Raw genomic sequence first — 19,831 nt, 5'->3', positions numbered from 1 at the left:
TCACACACACACACACACACACACACACACACACACACACACACACACACACACACACACACACACACACACACACACACACACACACAAGATCCACGCCTTTAGGAGAAGTGAATGCCAGCCAATGTCTTTTACACCTCTCTCATATATTGGCCCTGAGCTAAATATACAGGAGGCAGCCGGTCAGCTGCCCGCTGTAGCCAAAATTAGCCTGTCACTACTGCCAGCGCTCAAATGGATAGAGAAAACAAAACAGTATGGATAGAAATGACATTGAAATGACAGGGTGTCATGCCAGAGGTAATGGTGAACTACCGCCATTCACTTATCGATAACACCACCCTGCATCATTTTTGCTGAAGGAAATCCAAATCTGGTTTCTTATTCATTTTGGGGTGCTGATTCCGAAGTGCCAAAGTCCAAAGTGTCTGTTTTGCTTTAGCATGTCACACTTTCTCACAAATATACGATTCACATTTAATAGCATTTTTTTGTTTTGTTTTTGACAACCATAAGAAAGGTGAAGAAGTCTTCTATTATCCTCTAATACCCAAAACATGATTCATATTTTCCTCTGAGCCAGGATAGAACTATCTGTTCAATTTTCTGTCATATAAGAATGATTTTGAAGATACTGATTATATGACTAATCCAAAATTAAAATGATCACCAGTGACAGAAGAACATGCAGACATAGCCCAGCTTCTGCTATATCTGTGGGTGTTTTACAGTTATAGTTTGCATTATTATATTGAGTTATTATATTTTTGTATTATATCATCAGTTTTTTCAAATATTTTAATTTGACATTTTTAGCAATTTTGTTGCGTTTCTGTCTTTGTTTTGTATGTCTATATAGTTTTATTCATTTTTGTTTCAGTTTTAGTACAGCTGTTTTAGTACATCAAGTTAAACTAAATGAAAACGAGAAATATTGCTTTGGCAACTAGCTGAAATGAAATATTTCTTATATTTCAAGTAATTGTTTTATGGTTTTATTTTAGATAACTATAATAACCCTGTTAACAACATCCACACAGCAAGAGATAATTGCAGATTTTAGAAGTTATTTATAAACTCTAAGTTCTGTGACATTAAGTATTTTAACATTCCTTCGCTGATTGTAAGCAGGGTTATTATAATATTGAAGTAAAGTACTTGATGTACTAAAATAACTAAAACTAAAATATAATAAAAAAGGAAAATATAAAAAAAATGATTTAAAATATTAAATGAAAACTATAATAGTATCTCAATGATACATTAAATACATCTTTTTGTCATTAAAACTGCTTTTATTTTGATAAGTGCTTTAAAGCTTATACGTATAGCCTATGCATATTTTGAAAAATCTTAATTTTTATTTCGTAAAGAAGACAACAAAAGCTTGTGATTGTAAGCTTTTTGCAAATCAGCACAAAGTTATTAGTAATCTCAGTTTATATAGAATGACAGAGAGTCAATTTTGATGTGGGCACAACTACACACTGGTGTTTATTTATCAAAATTGGGTTTGACCATCTACAATGTCCAAACTGGAGGACTTGAATCTGAGACGGGCTGCCACTGGCATGTGATGTACACACATGCATAAAATGACAGAATTAGCCTGCATGCTCTGTAGTGGAATATCACAGATGTTTTCCAGCCCCTCTCGTCTATCTCACCCTCCCTCTCTCTCTCTCGGTGTCCTTTTTTTTCAGGACTTATCGACCACCGCTACTCACAATTTATTGGCGCTTTTACTTTCCCTCAGAATTAATGACGGAGCAATTATGAAGAGGGCCGCTTAAAAGCCTGGTGGGAGATGCGGTCTGTAAACGCCTCCAATCAGACAGAGTGCAGAGCGAAAAAGAAAAAGAAGAGAAAAACAGGCTCTTATGAATCGTATTTTAATTTTCCATCACTTCCCCTGGAAACAAAATCTTTCAAAGAACATCAAATTACATTAATTGTGAAGTTGTTATTACATTTTTTTTTAATCACTATAATATACAATGTGCAAGTATGGCCATTTTTGTTTGTGCACAATAATTAAACAATTATAAGGCTTTAAAAGCGTCGCTGCTCTTGTACAATCCTGTCATTCTGCCCTTTTCAAACATTTTCAGATTTGGCTGTGAAAATGGTTCTTTTAATAAGTCTTTTATATGCTGTAAAGTTGTTGGGAACATTTCTACACCTGGAAATGTGAAGACGCTGTGATCTGTCAAAGCCAGGGAGAAGATGCTCTCTTGCTCTGTGATAAAGCAGCACAGTAATGATACTTTATGAAAGAGTAGAAGATGAGGCCAGAAGACCTCAATTACCCAGAGACAGAGATGAGCTTAAACAGAAGCCCTCTGAAGCAGAGCACACAACACTGACCTGAGATCAGGTTAAGGTAAAATGAATGAGCAGAAGGAATGGGCAAATTGAAATAATCAAATATACAGTACATAGTCTAAACTGTCAGTGCCAAATGTCCTTTAATTTGTTATTAGATATTGTTAGCATTTTCTCTAGAAAAGGAATAGTTTCGCCTCGTTCCAAACCTGTATGACTTTTGAGGGAAAAAAATATACAAGAAAAACAAACAAACCAACAACAACAACAAAAAACATTCTATTTTGAAGAATCTTACAGCTGAGAAACTATAAAAATGAAAAGAATGCATGGGAGATGTGAATATTATCAGTGAATAATAACTTCAGAAGCTCTTAGTAGAAATATGGTGCACAAATCATATGAATCAATTTCATGGTGCTTCTTTACTGCTTTTTTGGGGGAGTTTGAGAGACATGGTCACATCGAAGTGTCACATCCTATTGACTTCAGGACGAAGGACCTGGAAGTGCAAATGTAAAAACTTGTTCCCAAGTATTCCTGCAGCACCTTATGAACTGTTGTTGTCTGTAAAGTTGTGCGTGAAAATTCTTACAAAACAATTCTACTTTAGTGTTCCACAGAAAAAAAGTCATAAATGTTTGAAACGACGAGGTAAATGATGCCCAGACCTTTTATTTTTAAGTGAAGTTTCCCTTTAGGTACTTATAGAAAGAACTGGAATCTACAGAAATTAATTTCAATTAGTAGCGATTGAGATCATGTTAAATGATACAGCTTTTCTTTTTTATAGGAAATGGTGCCACCTACAGTAAATTGACCAAATGTAGTGAAAGAAACAGCGTTTGGTCATCAAGATATGATCCGATCTTATCCGATATCTCTCTCAGCTCTACAGATTTGAACGTGTCAGCCAGGGAAACTCCTAGGAGATAAACACAAAGTCTCATATTAAAGACAACAAAAGTTCTGTTTACACATGAATAAACTCCATTGAAGTCGATCCTGTTTATCTCAAAATGCTTTTGTAACACTAGAAAGTTTCCATTCATCGTTGGGGAAGCCCTTTGAGTGTCAGTGTGACATTCTCAGAGAGTTTCAGTGTTCCAGGCCGCTATGACACTCAATCCTTCAATATGTCTGCATGCTGTTGCCAGGATACACCCGGCACAACAAAGAGGGTCACAACTTTCAATAATGGGGGTCTCATAACTTTCAAGAATAGAAAGGTCAGTTATGTTCAATGTGTGTGAGAGGGGGAGTGGGATAAAAAAAAAAAACAGTTTGAGTGTTGAAATTTACGGTTACACAGGCCTTGTGATTTTATGAACGCTTTTTCCAATAACTTAAAATGTAGGTGTTTTTTTCCCCCCTCTATGAGCCCCATATTCACCTATATACGTAATACTATATGATCCATAAACACGTGATTTATCAAATATGATACTGAACAAAAAACACATGCACATTTTTTTTTTAGATTTTATTTTTATATTTTGTCTAAAGGTTTAATAAACATATTAGTCAGAGAGTTTCAGTGTTCCAGGCCGCTATGACACTCAATCCTTCAATATGTCTGCATGCTGTTGCCAGGATACACCCGGCACAACAAAGAGGGTCACAACTTTCAATAATGGGGGTCTCATAACTTTCAAGAATAGAAAGGTCAGTTATGTTCAATGTGTGTGAGAGGGGGAGTGGGATAAAAAATAAAATTTGTTGAAATTTACGGTTACACAGGCCTTGTGATTTTATGAACGCTTTTTCCAATAACTTAAAATGTAGGTGTTTTTTTCCCCTTCTATGAGCCCTATATTCACCTATATACGTAATACTATATGATCCATAAACACGTGATTTATCAAATATGATACTGAACAAAAAACACATGCACATTTTTTTTTTATATTTTGTCTAAAGGTTTAATAAACATATTAAATTTATCGTACTATTATTGCGTATGACTCTCAAAGTTGCCTACGGCGGTGGAGCGAGGAACGAAGGGACGAGGGAATAACAATTATAACAGTCTTTAATAATCCAAAGGAACCAGGAACAAACACGTAGCAACGGGGAGTTGACATTTAAGACTCGACAAAGAAACATGGGGCAGACTACACTTTAAATACAAAACTTAACGAAGGATTAAATGAGACACACCTGAATCAAATGGGACACAATAGGAACAGGAACTACCAAATTAGGGCATGAAACACGGGAAAACTGGGTCAAGGGGAGCACAAACACACTCAGACAGTCCAGGGGCGTGACAATGACAGGCTTTACAGGGTTAATTAAACAACTATACAGGAAACGCTTAATTTTATTCAGTGGCCCAAACAGAACAAAAATATACATTTTGGAGCAGTTGCTGATAATTACACTGCCCAAAAATAAGCTGAAATTCTGAAAGCTTGTAAATCATTGAGATCATTATAACAGTATAGCAGACTACTTATATAAAATAGATACAAATATCAGTTTTCACTCTATATTTCCCAATAATTTGTTGTAGTAAGATGATATTGAATGGCTTAGTTTTACGATCAAAGGTCTGTGGTTTTTATTGTGGGGGGCAAAATTGTAACACTTAAGTATAGGGACCAATTCTATTAACTAGTTGCTTATTAGCATGCCTATTATTAACATATTGACTGTTTATTAGTACTTATAAAGCACATATTCTGCATGACCATATTCCACATCTCTAATCCCACCCAATGTCTAAACTTAACAACTACCTTACTTACTATTAATAAGCAGCAAATTAGGAGTTTATTGAGGCAAAAGCCATAGTTAATGGTTTGCTAATAGCAAGAATTGGACCTTAAAATAAAGTGTGACTGGCAAAACATATAATGCAGTGCAATACAATGATGACTAAGAGATGTACAAATAAACGTAAGACCTTTGTTCACCTTTGGACTATCCCTTTAAAAGCCTGATGCATCATATTTGATACTACATTTTAACATGATTTTTTTCTAAAAAATAAAATGATGTATGGATGATCAAGTAAACCTAAGTTCCTTGATTCAGCCCAGTAAGTGGTAAGTTTTCATCTTGAAATATTATCACAATATACTGTAAAAGTTATTCTTATATTGACTTCATAAAAATCAGTAAAGATTTCACAGCAAATAAACACATGACCCACAACCTGAAGGGGGATGGTTGAAATTTTATTTGCTTATAAAGTATATACTATCAATCAGGAGATAGTATGCATGTAGTAGATTGCTTACAACGGGTTTTTCAGCAATACAACAGTTTTTTTTATCATGCTGACAATTTAGAGGCCTTGGTTGCATATCAAATATGATTCAGTAGGCTTTATAGGATTAAAATGAGAATATACAACTAAGTAGTGTTTTATCTAAATTGCTGATTAAACTATAATGTAAGGCCTTATAAAGTATATACTATCAATCAGGAGATAGTATGCATGTAGTAGATTGCTTACAACGGGTTTTTCAGCAATACAACAGTTTTTTTATCATGCTGACAATTTAGAGGCCTTGGTTGCATATCAAATATGATTCAGTAGGCTTTATAGGATTAAAATGAGAATATACAACTAAGTAGTGTTTTATCTAAATTGCTGATTAAACTATAATGTAAGGCTGTGTGTGTGTGTGTGTGTGTGTGAAGTACCTGTTGTTTGCGGTCTGAGGCTGGGTCTATAAGTACGTTGAGGAGGCTGGGCATTTGTGTGTTGTTCAGACTCTCCTGTAGAGAACTGCGGAGTTCCTCCACTGTTCGGACCAGATACCCACGACCCCCAAACGCACTCATCACCTGCTCGTACCGTGCCTCTGGTAGCAGCGTAACCGGAGGAGCACTAAAACACACACAGTTAAGTCTTATGTAAGATTTGATACTTGATGGGTTCGATAGATATTAACCTTACTGACAGCAATTTTGTCTCATTGCATTTTCAGTTAAACCCAATCTTTCAACATGGAGCAATTTGTTGTATTACCTTCATTCCATCTTAGTCCAAGATAAATCGTAGATAAGTAGTGTCACACACAAAATTATAAAATAAATTATAAAATTATAAAATAATATTAATCCAAGTATTAAGTGTTAAACTTGGATAAATATGTATAGCATGTTTTAATATGCTGGTAAGAAAACTAACAATACCATCTACTGTACTGTCAAAAAGGAGAAGTACATCCCGTCTGATCAGAAGAGTAGATAAAACATATCTCAGAAATGAAAAATTAACAACTAGAAGAGAGATTAAAAGCAGAAGAAGGGAAATTCCGGTAGCACTTTATTTTAAGTATATAGTATGTACATGAGTAACAGGACTGTATAGTAATAACAATAACTAGAAAACAACCCTGAACCTACCCCTAAACCTAACCCTACCCTATGTAGTTATCTTATATTACCATAACTTTCTTCGGTAGGTACGCTGTAAGTACATGTAAGTTCACATACTGTAAAATAAAGTGCAACCGAAATTCCTGCATGAGCTTTAACTAGGGATGCACAATATATCATAACAATATTAGTTATTGATCGGTTATTGATTTTTTGTTTTTATTATTGACCATTTTTTATATTTCCACTTTTAAACCTTTTAAAACTGAGATGTCCAAACCGGGGATTGTGGGACAAAGCTGAGCCCTGATGACCTTTGATTTGGCCTGCCTTGACACATCACATGAGGGAGGAAAATAGACCCTCATTTAAGTATTTTTGGCCATAGCAGTAAAAATTTTGGGCACCCAGAATGTCACCAAGACCTTTCCTTTAATGCTCTAGACTCACATGGTGGTCATGTCTCCCATCTTTTCCATCTCTTTCCATGTCTTTGGATCCACTCCACTGTAGATGCCATTGTTGTTGATTACTATGATGATGATTGGCAGTTTATACCTATTCAGAATTAGAGAAAAAAATAAGTGCAGTGTGTTTATAGTGGCAGAGCAAACAGAATCATTTTATTATGCTGCACACTGCATAAATGCCCTATAGGTGGAGCTGTAAGTGGATGTTTCATTCACCTGCACATGGTCTCCACCTCCATTCCAGAGAAACCGAAGGCGCTGTCTCCCTCTATACACACCACTCTCTGAGCGCTCTTCTGCGTCTGCTCCAAAACTCCTGCTGCAATGGCAAATCCTGGACCCACTCCCATAGTGCCAAAAGTACCAGCATCTAACCTGTATAGGACATCCAGGTTACTGCTCTGGACATCACACAGGTAGAATTCAACTTTAACAGAATTTTCTAGTCTTAGTATCTGAGCTATGGTACTGTACATTATTTAAATTTCCTTACCAGAAAAAGAATCTTAAAGAAAACAATATGTTGTATGGCTAAAATGAAATGTGAGTTCTCTCTTGCTTTTCCTGTGATCCAAACATAAACGTTGATTGCTCATTATCTAAACATAAGGTTGTTTTTGTGATCTAAACAATAAAATGTGTTTTTTGTGATCAAAACATAAGTGTTTTTCTTGTGATCTAAACATAACATTTGTTTTCTCATGATCTAAACATAAGTTGTTTTTTGCAATCTAGACATAACAAAAGTTGTTGTTTTTTTGTGATCAAAACATAGCAGTTTTTTTTGGGGGTTCTAAACCTAACATTTTGTTTGTCAAGGTCTAAACATAACATAAGTTTTCTTCTCATGATCTAAACATAACAAAAGTGGTTTTCTTGTGGAGTACATACAACAAAGGCTGTTTTCTCTTACTATAAACATAATATTTCCTTGTAACCACAACATAAATAACAGTTTTTTCATGACTTTCTCTCAGCATAAAAAAACTGACGCTCTTCATTTCACTCATCAGCCACAAACCATTTCTGTATTTGAAATGTCACATCAGAGCGGCCTTAAAATTTGCCATTGTCATGACAATCAGCACATATCGTTTTTTTTTCTGTTGTATGTTTATTTGTGTTTATAAATAATATAAAAACTATTTAATTCAAGAAGAATAATTCATGTTTCTATCGGAACTAATTCAAGGTCTGGATCTGGACCACTAATTGGTGTTCTTTGATTATAGGGATAAAAACTGTAGTCATTCAAATACAGAGAGCTTCGTCTCTTGTCCAGCTGTGAAAAGTGGGGGAGGAAAATGTCTCTCACCTGTGTCGTGGGAGGTCATTGAGCAGCATGGTGCGGCCGATGTCCATAGTATTCGCTCCCTCGCTTACTATGATGCAGTCTTTGGGCAGGAGCTCAGAAATGTGGTGGAACGCTGTGTAATAGTTCATGGGCAGAGTGGACCGGAGAGCAAGACTCTGTGGGAAACAATAATAATGGTTCACTTTATACCATAATCGTTAAACACACAGTTCACATGTTAACATGAAAACAACCAATGCTATTTCATTACATCAAGTTCAATTACATCAAGTAGTTCATTACATGCTAATAACACACAAGCTCACCTTTGATATCTGAGCATTGGCAGTCATTTTCTCTTTCAGTGTCAACCACCATTGTGAATCAGAAGGAAATCTCCAGGATCTTACAGTTTCCAACAGCTTCAAACAGTGCAGGAAAAGAGATATAAGGGGTCATTTCATGTAAAACATGATTTTCCATAACTTACACTATTGATATTAAACTGTAAAAATCAGCACATTAAAGGGATAGTTCACTCAAGAATGAAAATTCTATCACCCCTACTTTGTTTCAAAACTTTATGAAACTCTTAGTTGTTGAACACAAATTAAGGTATTTTGAAGAAGCCAGTTGAAAATCGATACAGATATGTGACGATTCACAACGAGTTGTTAAACTAATCGCGATACAATTGGGGGTAGGTGTTTATATGAATGTATCTCTGAGAGGAACCGACTGTCTTTAGAAAAGTTAAGATGGTATTTTCTTTTCATCTCTCCTCCGTATAATGCAGTATAATAAAATAGTGTTCATAAGCGCACTCTGTTTGTTTACAGCGGCAACCAAGGAAACGTTCTATGGCTGCTGATCCATAAGCGCCACCTGCTGTCAGAGAGTGAATTTGCGTTCTTATTCATCCCTTCTGCTGTTTTTGTTTCATGCAGATGTTTTATGTAGTATAGTTTCACAAAACTAAAGTCAGACCATTCTGTTTTTGCTTCAAATTTCAAAATGATACAATTTAATTTAGATTAAAAACTGCTCATGCTGCATGTATGCAGCATCTTTGTTTGGATCATGATTAAAAGTGGTTGCCACTCATTTTAAATGTAAAGAGCACAGGCAAAACCTTAGTTTGTTTATATGAGGAGATTTGTATTATTATTGATTTGATTTGGGGTTTGTTTTAAAATTTCTATTTAGTTTTGTTATTTGACATTTCAATTTCACAAAGAAATGTGCAGCATTTTGTCCAAGTAATAATAAAAGGACACCTTTTCATTTATAATGTCTTAAATCTCATTTTGTAAAAAAAAAAATGAATCGTATGAAAATTGTATTGTGAAATCAGTATCACGAATCGCATTGTGAGTTGAATAAATCGTTACATCCCTATTCCATACATAGTATGAAAAAATAAAATACTATGAAGGTCAAAGACTACCATCAAATGTCCAGTTACTAACATAGCTTCTTTTGTGTTCAGAAGAAGAAAGAAATTCATACAGGTTTAGAACAAGTGGAGTGTGAGTAAATGATGGCAGAATTTTAATTTTTGGGTGAACTATCCCTTTAAGATATGACTGACCAGTTATACTTATTAACACTCAGATTCAGTATTCTCTAATATGGTCGGAGGTTAAGAGGTTAGCCAAACAAAACAGGTCATTAACATAGAAAACCCTTAAAGGTACAGAAAAATTTAGGGTAAATTATACATTTTGACATTATAAGAGCAACTATAAGGGAATCAATGCTACAAAACATACTGGATTTCAATAGGACATCAGGAGTCTCTCACAGACCCCATAGAACATACAGAATGCCATGATGCAGATGCAGAAAAAGTGTGTAAAACTAAAAACATTGCATTTTATGTAAGAGGATATACTGCAGTTTACCTGTCTGACCACAGCTCCTATGTCTCCAAGTAGAGCAGATGCGGCTCTCACATTATTACTCAACTCTTCAGCACACAGATCCACCTAAACAAATTCACACGAGAGTCCACACTGAAGATCATTTATGGCATGTCTTTATGGCAAAGTTGCAGAAACATACTGAGTGTCAACAGGGTGTAACTAACCTGAATGATCTTCACATGGGGACTGAATCTAGGTGGAAAACCAAAGTGCAGGATCCAGTTGAGTCTGGCACCCAGCAACACTATAACATCAGCCTGCAGTAAAGCTCTAGAAAAGAGAGAGACGGGCATCACACCAGTCCATCAAAAGGAGAATATTTTGGAAAGATCATTTTGATACATATGCACACCTGGACCTGGCCGCAGCAACACAGTTAGGGTGGTCATCTGGCAGTACTCCTTTCCCCATAGGTGTGGGAAGGAAAGGGATCCCAGTCACCTCCACCAGCTCCCTGACCTCCTTCTCTGCCCTGGCATACGCCGCACCTGCAGCAGATCACAGTTCAACATTGCTTTGATCAGTTTCAGCTGTGAAGATATCATCACTCTTGGTCATTCAGTTCTATTCTGTTCACCTTTGCCGATGATGATCAGAGGCCTCTGAGCCGCTCTGAGCAGCCTGACAGCCTGTGTGATCTCCCTGCTGTCAGCCTGACTCACAGGAGCAGGAGGACAGCAGGAAACAAACCTAGAGAAAAATGAAGACGCATGCAATACCATTTTGCACATTTCAGTACGCAAAAGAAAACAATGATCAATAAGTGATCACATCACAACATACAGTTGGTTAGGAAGCTCCCCGTTGCTCTGATTAGTGTTTAACTGAACATAAAGCTCACCTGACATTGGCCCGGTCTATTTTGGCGTTCACCATGTCTCCAGCTATGTCTATGTAGGATGCTCCTGGACGGCCATAAATGCTGCTCCTTACAGCCTAACAAAAGCACAAACATTCCAACTAAAATATAAGGGGGAAGAATCTAATTTAAAGGATTAACAAAAACTTGAATAGTATCTTAATGTTACATAAATTACATTGCATAGTACATAGTATATTTGGCCAACAGTTGAAAAACATCCTTTTTTAAGACAAGACAAGATTTTTCAAACAAATCAGTGTTATTTCTGTATTATTTATTTACTATATTATTATTATTATATTTCGAATTAGCTTCTATTTTTACATTTTCAGTTTTAATTTAAATTATAGTTCAAGTTTAATACTTTTTTCGTTTTTATTAGTTTTATTTCATCTTTATTTAATCTTATTACTATATGTATAAAACTATTTCTATTTAGATTTAATTTATTTTATTTTAAAGTTTTTTTTCATTTAAGCTATTCATCTAATACTTATATATTTATCTTCATTTATCTTATTTTATTTAATATTTATGATTTATTTTATTTCAGCTTTATTTCAATATTGAATGTATTTTTTTCAGTTAACAAAAACAACAGTGAAAATTTTTTTTTTTTGTCTCTGAACATAACTAACATATCACAGACCTCGGCTTTACTTAACATGACAGTATGGCCAAATGGCTAAATTTGTACATCTCTTTAAACAAGATGAGTCCTCTATATTTCTTCCTGTAAGAGAAAAAAATTAAATTTAAATTTCTAAAAATTTACATTTTTAATATCTGATAAAAGTTTAGCATTTTTGTCAACTGACAGACATGGCCTATGAACCACTTAACTTAAATGTTGATTAAATATTTACTTTTTCAACTACAGCTGGTATCATCTCAAGGCTGCTTGGTCGAGCAGAAAACTTGCTATACAGACGACAAGCTTCAACCTGGTGAGGAACAAGAAAGAGAAACAAGAGGTGGTGTTTTCTTTCCTTGAATTACTGAAAATACATTTTTGAGTCTGAATTTTGAATCTGTTGCTCAAGGGATCAATTTCATACCGCAATAACAAACTGTTTTTCTATCAAAGCCAAACATTTCCTATCAACCCTACCTGAGGAAACTCCTGAAACGCTCCTGTGGTTTCTTGGTTCCTATCAGATGAGCCGCCAATAACAATGACAGGCCTATGAATTCAAACAAGAGAAGAAAAGTACAAAAACTGCCCATCAATTCGCTTTAATCTTAAGTGAACTCAGCAGTGTAGAGCTACCAGCAGTTCATGTTAGCATTGGCCATTCCTCCAAGCGCATGAATCAGCCCAGGTCCAGACACAACTAGGCACACAGCTGGCCTGGAAAATTAAATGTAACCATCACAAAAAGAGCACAAAAAAGTAATACTGAGAAACAAACTGACATATTCATACCATCCTGTCAAATACCCAATAGCAGATGCAGCATAGCAGGCCTGTTAGGAGAAAGAAAACGCACCCAGACAGTCTTCAGTGTAATGAAACAGGAATATATTTTAAATAAAAGTGAAAAGTGAGACTGTCTTACTGCTTGTTCATTACGCATGCCAACATACTTGATGCCCGCTGCTTGGGCAGCCATGGCCACTTCGATGATAGGCACGCCAACAATGCCAAACATGTACTCCACATTCTGCACATGGAGTTGAATAGAAGTAAAGACATACCTAATAGACATACTAATATGTTGAATATTAATTTATTAAAAGTTGTTTCTGGCAATCTAAGGCACAATAAAAGAAGCAGTACACACATAGGTCAGGGGTTTTCAAACCATTCATTCATTCATTCATTCATTCATTCATGTATAGGCTATATGTGTCTTCATTTATTTAACAAGTAGTTGCCATTTACAGCTGCTTATAATTAAGTACTGTCTGCTATTGGTATTGATTTTGTAATTATTATTATTATTATTACATTTATTTTTAATTAACATGTCACATGGACAATGTGACACTAAATACTGATTATTTGCTTAGTGTTTAATTAAAAAAATTTTTTTTTTATTAACATTCAATATTTGCTAGATACTCATACATTATCATAAATCCATTATTCTTCCTTTACAGCTTTATGTTTGAAAAGATCTGGGTAATATCACCATCTTTAATGGCATCCCACACGCCCCATCATTGAAAGTGGCAGGATCCTCCAGTATTTTATATTGCTTTTCCAGATTTTCTAACATAGGTAAAAAGTTAAGTTTATATACAGTATATCCTTAGGGTCTCTAGATATATTAACTCCAAGGTATTTCAAACTATTTGTGGCTATTTTAAAAGGAAGACTAAGCATACAATTTGAGTCAATATTGTTAGTGACCGCCAAAAATGCACTTTTTTGCCAGTTTACTGAATAACCTGAGAGTTTACCGAATGTTTCCAATAAATTTAGCAAGGGTAGTACAGACTGTTCTGGGTTGCGAAGATATCGAATAATGTCGTCTGCATAGAGAGAAATATGACGATCGATTCTGCCTAAATTTGGGAGCAATATTAAAGTGTTCTTTTTAATGGCAAGGGTAAGCGGTTCAACTGCAATTGCAAAAAGCAAGGTCAAGAGAGGACAGCACTGCCGGGTGCCTCTATGTAATAAAAATTGGGTCCCACTTTATATTTAAGTGGCCTTAATACCTGTTTACTTACATAGTAACTAGATGTGTACGTAGTATGTAACCACAGTGTAAGTACACATTGGTACATAGTATCTAGAGCGGTAATATTTCTGTAACTACACACATGTAACAACCCTCTGAATGGTTTGTGCACTTCTGACCAGAATTCACCAAGTTTAGGGCATGCCCAGAAAAGATGACCAAGAGAACCCTCCGCAGATTCACACTTATTGCAGAGAGAGGAAATAGTAGGAAAGAAAGCATTAAGTTTAACCCTTGAGTAATGCAATCTATATGCAACACCTTGTACTGAATAAGTTGATGCCTGGCGTTAATAGAACAGGTGTATATATTTTTAAGACGTTTTGCCCAGTCTTCCTCAGAAACATGAATATCCAGTTCCTTTTCCCAATCATTTTTCAGAGATGTCTAACTGACTAGTGAAAAAAATCTACTAATTTTGTGACTAACTTATTGGGTATTGGGAATGCAAGTATAAGTAGTTTATGCAATTCATTATCAGCTGAAAGTGTTTCAAAGTTTGGCATAGTGGAATGAATATAATTTCTAGTTTGTAGGTATCTAAAGAAATGTGAAGCAGGAAGGTCATATTTCTCTTTTAGTTGAGAAAATGTTGCAAAATTGTTGTCTATATAAATCTCTCAAGGTGAGGATTCCTTTTCTAGCCCAACCTATGAACACTGGGTCTAGTAGTGAGGGCTTAAAGGCAAGGTTATGACAGACAGGAGCAAAAAAGGAGGTACTTGGCAGTTTGAATGTCTTACTGATCTGACGCCATATCCTGAGGGAGTTATTGTTCATAAAGTGAGATCTTACTGCAGCTTTAGATTTCTCTGGGGCAGCAAATAGTAATGAGGAGAGAGATGTATTTGAAGCACCCCGCTCAATCATAAGCCATGAAGGGAGATCAGCTGAAAGACTATCAGGGCATGGGTCTTGCCAAAAGGTTAAGGCTCTATAATTGGCAGCCCAATAATAGTGTTGAAAATTTGGCAAACCCAACCCCCCCAATAACCTAGGCTTACAAACATGCAGTTTAGATATTCTATGTGCTTTAAAGCCCCAGATGAACACCAGTACAATAGAATCTAAAGTTTTGAAGAACTTTTTGGGCAAATAACTTGGTAAATTCTGAAAAAGATACAAGAATCTGGGTAATATCACCATCTTTAATGGCATCCCACACGCCCCATCATTGAAAGTGGCAGGATCCTCCAGTATTTTATATTGCTTTTCCAGATTTTCTAACATAGGTAAAAAGTTAAGTTTATATACAGTATATCCTTAGGGTCTCTAGATATATTAACTCCAAGGTATTTCAAACTATTTGTGGCTATTTTAAAAGGAAGACTAAGCATACAATTTGAGTCAATATTGTTAGTGACCGCCAAAAATGCACTTTTTTGCCAGTTTACTGAACAACCTGAGAGTTTACCGAATGTTTCCAATAAATTTAGCAAGGATAGTACAGACTGTTCTGGGTTGCGAAGATATCGAATAATGTCGTCTGCATAGAGAGAAATATGACGATCGATTCTGCCTAAATTTGGGAGCAATATTAAAGTGTTCTTTTTAATGGCAAGGGTAAGCGGTTCAACTGCAATTGCAAAAAGCAAGGTCAAGAGAGGACAGCCCTGCCGGGTGCCTCTATGTAATAAAAATTGGGTCCCACTTTATATTTAAGTGGCCTTAATACCCGTTTACTTACATAGTAACTAGATGTGTACGTAGTATGTAACCACAGTGTAAGTACACATTGGTACATAGTATCTAGAGCGGTAATATTTCTGTAACTACACACATGTAACAACCCTCTGAATGGTTTGTGCAAGTACAAATATGTAACAGGACATATATAACTACATTTTGTAACAACAATATGTATAAGAGAACAGTTTGATCCAGGGGATGGGTAGGTTTAGGGGTGAAAATGGGATTTAGGGAGTGGAGATGGGTAGGTTTAGGGAGGAACTGTAAAGTGGGAGGAATTGGATCTTGAGTTGGTGCACCACCAGTGTACTTACATGGTAACTCCTCAGGAACTGTCCACTTACTATAAAATGTAACATTCTGGACACCAACATTTACATTTATATGTAAAGCCTAACTTACTGGCCGCTGCTGTGTAACATCAGAGTAATTACATGATCAATCTAATATTAAGTGTAACACCTTCTTTACCAAAAAGTGCTGTTAGTCCTGTTACACATTTGTACTTTCATTACCAAAAAGTGCTGTTACCAATGTCCTGTTACTCATCTGTACTTACACATACCATTCAGAGGGTTGTTACATATGTGTAGTTACACAAACATTACAGCTGTAGATGCTATTTACCAATGTGTACTTACACTGTGGTTACATACTATGTACACTTCTAGTTACTATGTAAGTACACAGGTATTAGGGCCACTTAATATAAATTGAGATGATCTATAGACGAAGCTCTAGGTTGTGTAGTCCCCAGTCTTAGGATGAGTCCCATTAAATTTGGTCAAACGCCTTTTCTGCGTCCAAGGCAAGAACTACAATACTGGTTTGAGACTCAAACCTGGTATATAAGATATCCATTAGTTGCCTGACATTAAAAAAAGAGAAATGGCCAGGAATGAATCCTGACTGGTCATGATGAACAATTTCCCCAATACAATTATTTAGTCTGTTAGCAAGGAACCTAGTGAAGATTTTAAGATTGGGGTTCAAATGAGATGAAAAGGCCAGGCGCCTTTCCAACAGGGAAAGATTTAATAGCATCTAGTATTTCTGCTATTGTTGTCTGCATTCAAAGCTGCCTGCTCTGCGCACCCCAACTTTGGAAGGTGTAATGAATGAAGAAATTATAGCTAATGCTGAGGTGTCCGAGAAGCCCTTTGATTTGTATAATTCTTCATAAAATTCTTTAAATGTATCATTGATTTCAGTGGGATTTGTTAAAACGACACCCTCCTTGTTTTTGATTTTATGGATTGTCAATCATTTATTTTAAGACCTTAAAGAAGGGACCCTATATCGCAAGCTTTCTGGTATTGTCTGCTTCTTTGACGGGTTACTTTTTGTTAGTATAAATTAAGGATGGAATGTAAGTAGAAAAGAGCAGACTTTAAATATTTGACCAGACGAAATTCACAAAGAACCATTCTTATATTTATTTAGTAAACAAATAAACAACTACAAAGAGGAATTATACTTTTGAAATAACCAATGCATGTCTTATTACTTACGTATAGACACAATATCTATGGCATGTTTAGCTTTTAGCAACTCGTTTTTAACTTTGTAAAACATGTATAACAGAAAACATTATATTAGAGAAATATATCAAGAAAAACTGAAATTTGTCGAGTGTTTCAATTTGACTATACTACACATCATTACAAACATAATGACTTGCACATTTCTCAAGCTATTAGATCTAACAGCCGATTTACATGTTAGACATTGTCCAACTAAAAATGATATCTTCAACTAAACATCATAAATGTCATTGTGAAGAAAGAGGTCATACTTGTCATAACCAGTATTTTCTACATTGTTGTTTTTGTTCTCCTTCACATTCGTTTTCCTGTTCATCGCTTGAGCTTCACTCTCTCTGCCTTCAAGATAGGACTGCAGGATCCGGAAAAACTGTGAAAATATCGGACAGATAAATGACGACATGAATTTAAAATACAGTGTTATTTAAATATTTGCATTATAAGAACAAAAGAATAAATGAAGCTTACAAATACACAGTGTCTGACTAAATAATACACGTTAGTCCATAAATATCAATTTTAGATTCTGCCTCTGAATTCTGGTTATAAAAAGTCTTAATTAAATGTAATCTTAGTCTTCATCCTTTTGTGTCACATTGGGACTTTTATCACAAAAAACGTTTTTGAGACTCCAACCAGTGTACTTACATGGTAACTCCTCAGGAACTGTCCACTTACTATAAAATGTAACATTCTGGACACCAACATTTACATTTATATGTAAAGCCTAACTTACTGGCCGCTGCTGTGTAACATCAGAGTAATTACATGATCAATCTAATATTAAGTGTAACACCTTCTTTACCAAAAAGTGCTGTTAGTCCTGTTACACATTTGTACTTTCATTACCAAAAAGTGCTGTTACCAATGTCCTGTTACTCATCTGTACTTACACATACCATTCAGAGGGTTGTTACATATGTGTAGTTACACAAACATTACAGCTGTAGATGCTATTTACCAATGTGTACTTACACTGTGGTTACATACTATGTACACTTCTAGTTACTATGTAAGTACACAGGTATTAGGGCCACTTAATATAAATTGAGATGATCTATAGACGAAGCTCTAGGTTGTGTAGTCCCCAGTCTTAGGATGAGTCCCATTAAATTTGGTCAAACGCCTTTTCTGCGTCCAAGGCAAGAACTACAATACTGGTTTGAGACTCAAACCTGGTATATAAGATATCCATTAGTTGCCTGACATCTTCATCCTTTTGTGTCACATTGGGACTTTTATCACAAAAAACGTTTTTGAGACTCCAAAAACATTTTAAGGCAAGACACCTCAGGTGTATATGGCAAAAAAAAACTGAACAAAAAGATATTTGTACTTCTTTAGTTGATTGATTACATAACGAATTTCAAACATTTTTTGTATTACACATTAACTGAAGTGTTATGTTTTTGCATTATCTAATTAAATGTGCTCTAATTTGCTTACATTTCCAGAAGAGAGATCTGAACACAGGATAAAGCCAGGTTCAAAAAGCTTTTTTTTTTACATATTAGAGCTAAATGTTTTTATAAAGGGTATTTTGCGTATCTCTTTTTATCACTCCATAAATCAGAAAATATTTTTTGCCATGTTTTTAAGAATAAACTGTTGCACAAACTCAAATGAACAAAACCTTCTATGTAGTGGAGATTTATGGCTCGGTGTAGGAAAAAAAATAATCATTTTGAGTAAACGGCCTTTAACGATACATATTTTCATTTAAATCTACAGATGCAAAAAGATAAAGTGCAATGAAATAAACACCTTAATAAATAGTATTCTGGATGTTTTCTTTCCAATAGTCTGAAACAACACATTAAGATAAAAAAAAAAAGCTAAATAGCCCAATATTGCAAAAATAGCCAGTGGAGGGGGAACAAATTCCTAATATAAATCAAAGTCTTAATAAAAATCATCAAGAAGGATCAATTGCTGTCTGACTCACCAGGGTCCTGCTCTGTGGGTTACTCAGAGACTTCCACTCTTCATTTGAGAGGTCCGACTCAACCGAGACCATCAGCAGCGTCATCAGAGCCAATACTGTCAACCTGGATGCCAAACACAAACACAGAGACATTACAGAGTCTTCCTCAGACCACCACAACATCTTCACCTGACCGAAAGAACTTACATGTTTGCAGTGGCTGTGATTGCCAGGTCAGTTTGCAGTTAGGTTGCCTCGGTTTCCCAAAAGCTTTCTGCCCCTGCTTTTATACACAGCATAAGAGGCATGCCATGCATGAACAATTAGCACCTTCTGGCAAATTGGCATTTCCTTTTTTCTCAAAGAAAATCTGGACAGACACTGAGTGCCATAATTGATATAATTAACCTTATTGCGTCATCATGGCTCCCTTAGAGACATATAACTCAGAATAGCCTCTTATAATGATGGTGGTATTTATGGACTAACCTTTAAAGGGGCATGATGAATGTAAAAGACTACCGGACATATAAGTGAAATACAGGTATCGAAATTGTAGGAAATATTTTAATGAATATGGTCAAGGACGAATGTTGACAACCAATTATTATTTTGCACTAACAACCAGTAGTTTGAAAGCTCAAAGGGAGAATTTTTTTATTGCATATCCCACAGAACGATAAAAAATAAAAACAGCATGAGCACTACTGCTTCTGAACTTAGTTCTGAGACATTTGATACTTTTTTTTGTTTTAAATTCTGCTGCCGTTTCT

General features: G+C 35.4%; 1 protein-coding gene across 1 annotated transcript; it reads right to left on the bottom strand.

The window, feature by feature from the left end:
* Positions 1-1,980: 1,980 nt before the first annotated feature.
* Positions 1,981-19,163, bottom strand: hacl1 (2-hydroxyacyl-CoA lyase 1). Its single transcript, XM_016287521.1, has 17 exons — positions 19,080-19,163; positions 12,771-12,875; positions 12,638-12,678; positions 12,482-12,562; positions 12,323-12,395; positions 12,078-12,155; positions 11,191-11,285; positions 10,927-11,039; positions 10,702-10,837; positions 10,514-10,619; positions 10,329-10,412; positions 8,751-8,846; positions 8,446-8,600; positions 7,347-7,505; positions 7,111-7,218; positions 5,980-6,166; positions 1,981-3,250 (listed from the first exon to the last, which is right to left on the bottom strand). Exons 1-17 carry the CDS (start codon positions 19,161-19,163, stop codon positions 3,218-3,220), a joined length of 1,734 nt encoding a protein of 577 aa, XP_016143007.1. The 3' UTR covers positions 1,981-3,217.
* Between the last annotated feature and the right edge of the window lie 668 nt (positions 19,164-19,831).

The sequence above is a fragment of the Sinocyclocheilus grahami genome, unplaced genomic scaffold (genome assembly GCF_001515645.1).
Source record: "Sinocyclocheilus grahami isolate Dianchi unplaced genomic scaffold, SAMN03320097.WGS_v1.1 scaffold222.1, whole genome shotgun sequence".
NCBI classification, from domain to species: domain Eukaryota; kingdom Metazoa; phylum Chordata; class Actinopteri; order Cypriniformes; family Cyprinidae; genus Sinocyclocheilus; species Sinocyclocheilus grahami.
The sequence above is the reverse complement of the archived record's forward strand: the minus strand, read 5'-3'. Positions and strand labels throughout refer to the sequence as shown.

Excerpts from the sequence above, each read along its gene's own strand:
- hacl1 (XM_016287521.1), bottom strand. The coding sequence starts at position 19,163 with ATGACGCTGCTGATGGTCTCGGTTGAGTCGGACCTCTCAAATGAAGAG. Across the intron at positions 12,156-12,322 it reads CGTTTCAGGAGTTTCCTCAG|GTTGAAGCTTGTCGTCTGTA; the intron begins GTAGGGTTGATA and ends GTTCCTCACCAG. Across the intron at positions 11,040-11,190 it reads ATAGACCGGGCCAATGTCAG|GTTTGTTTCCTGCTGTCCTC; the intron begins GTGAGCTTTATG and ends ATTTTTCTCTAG.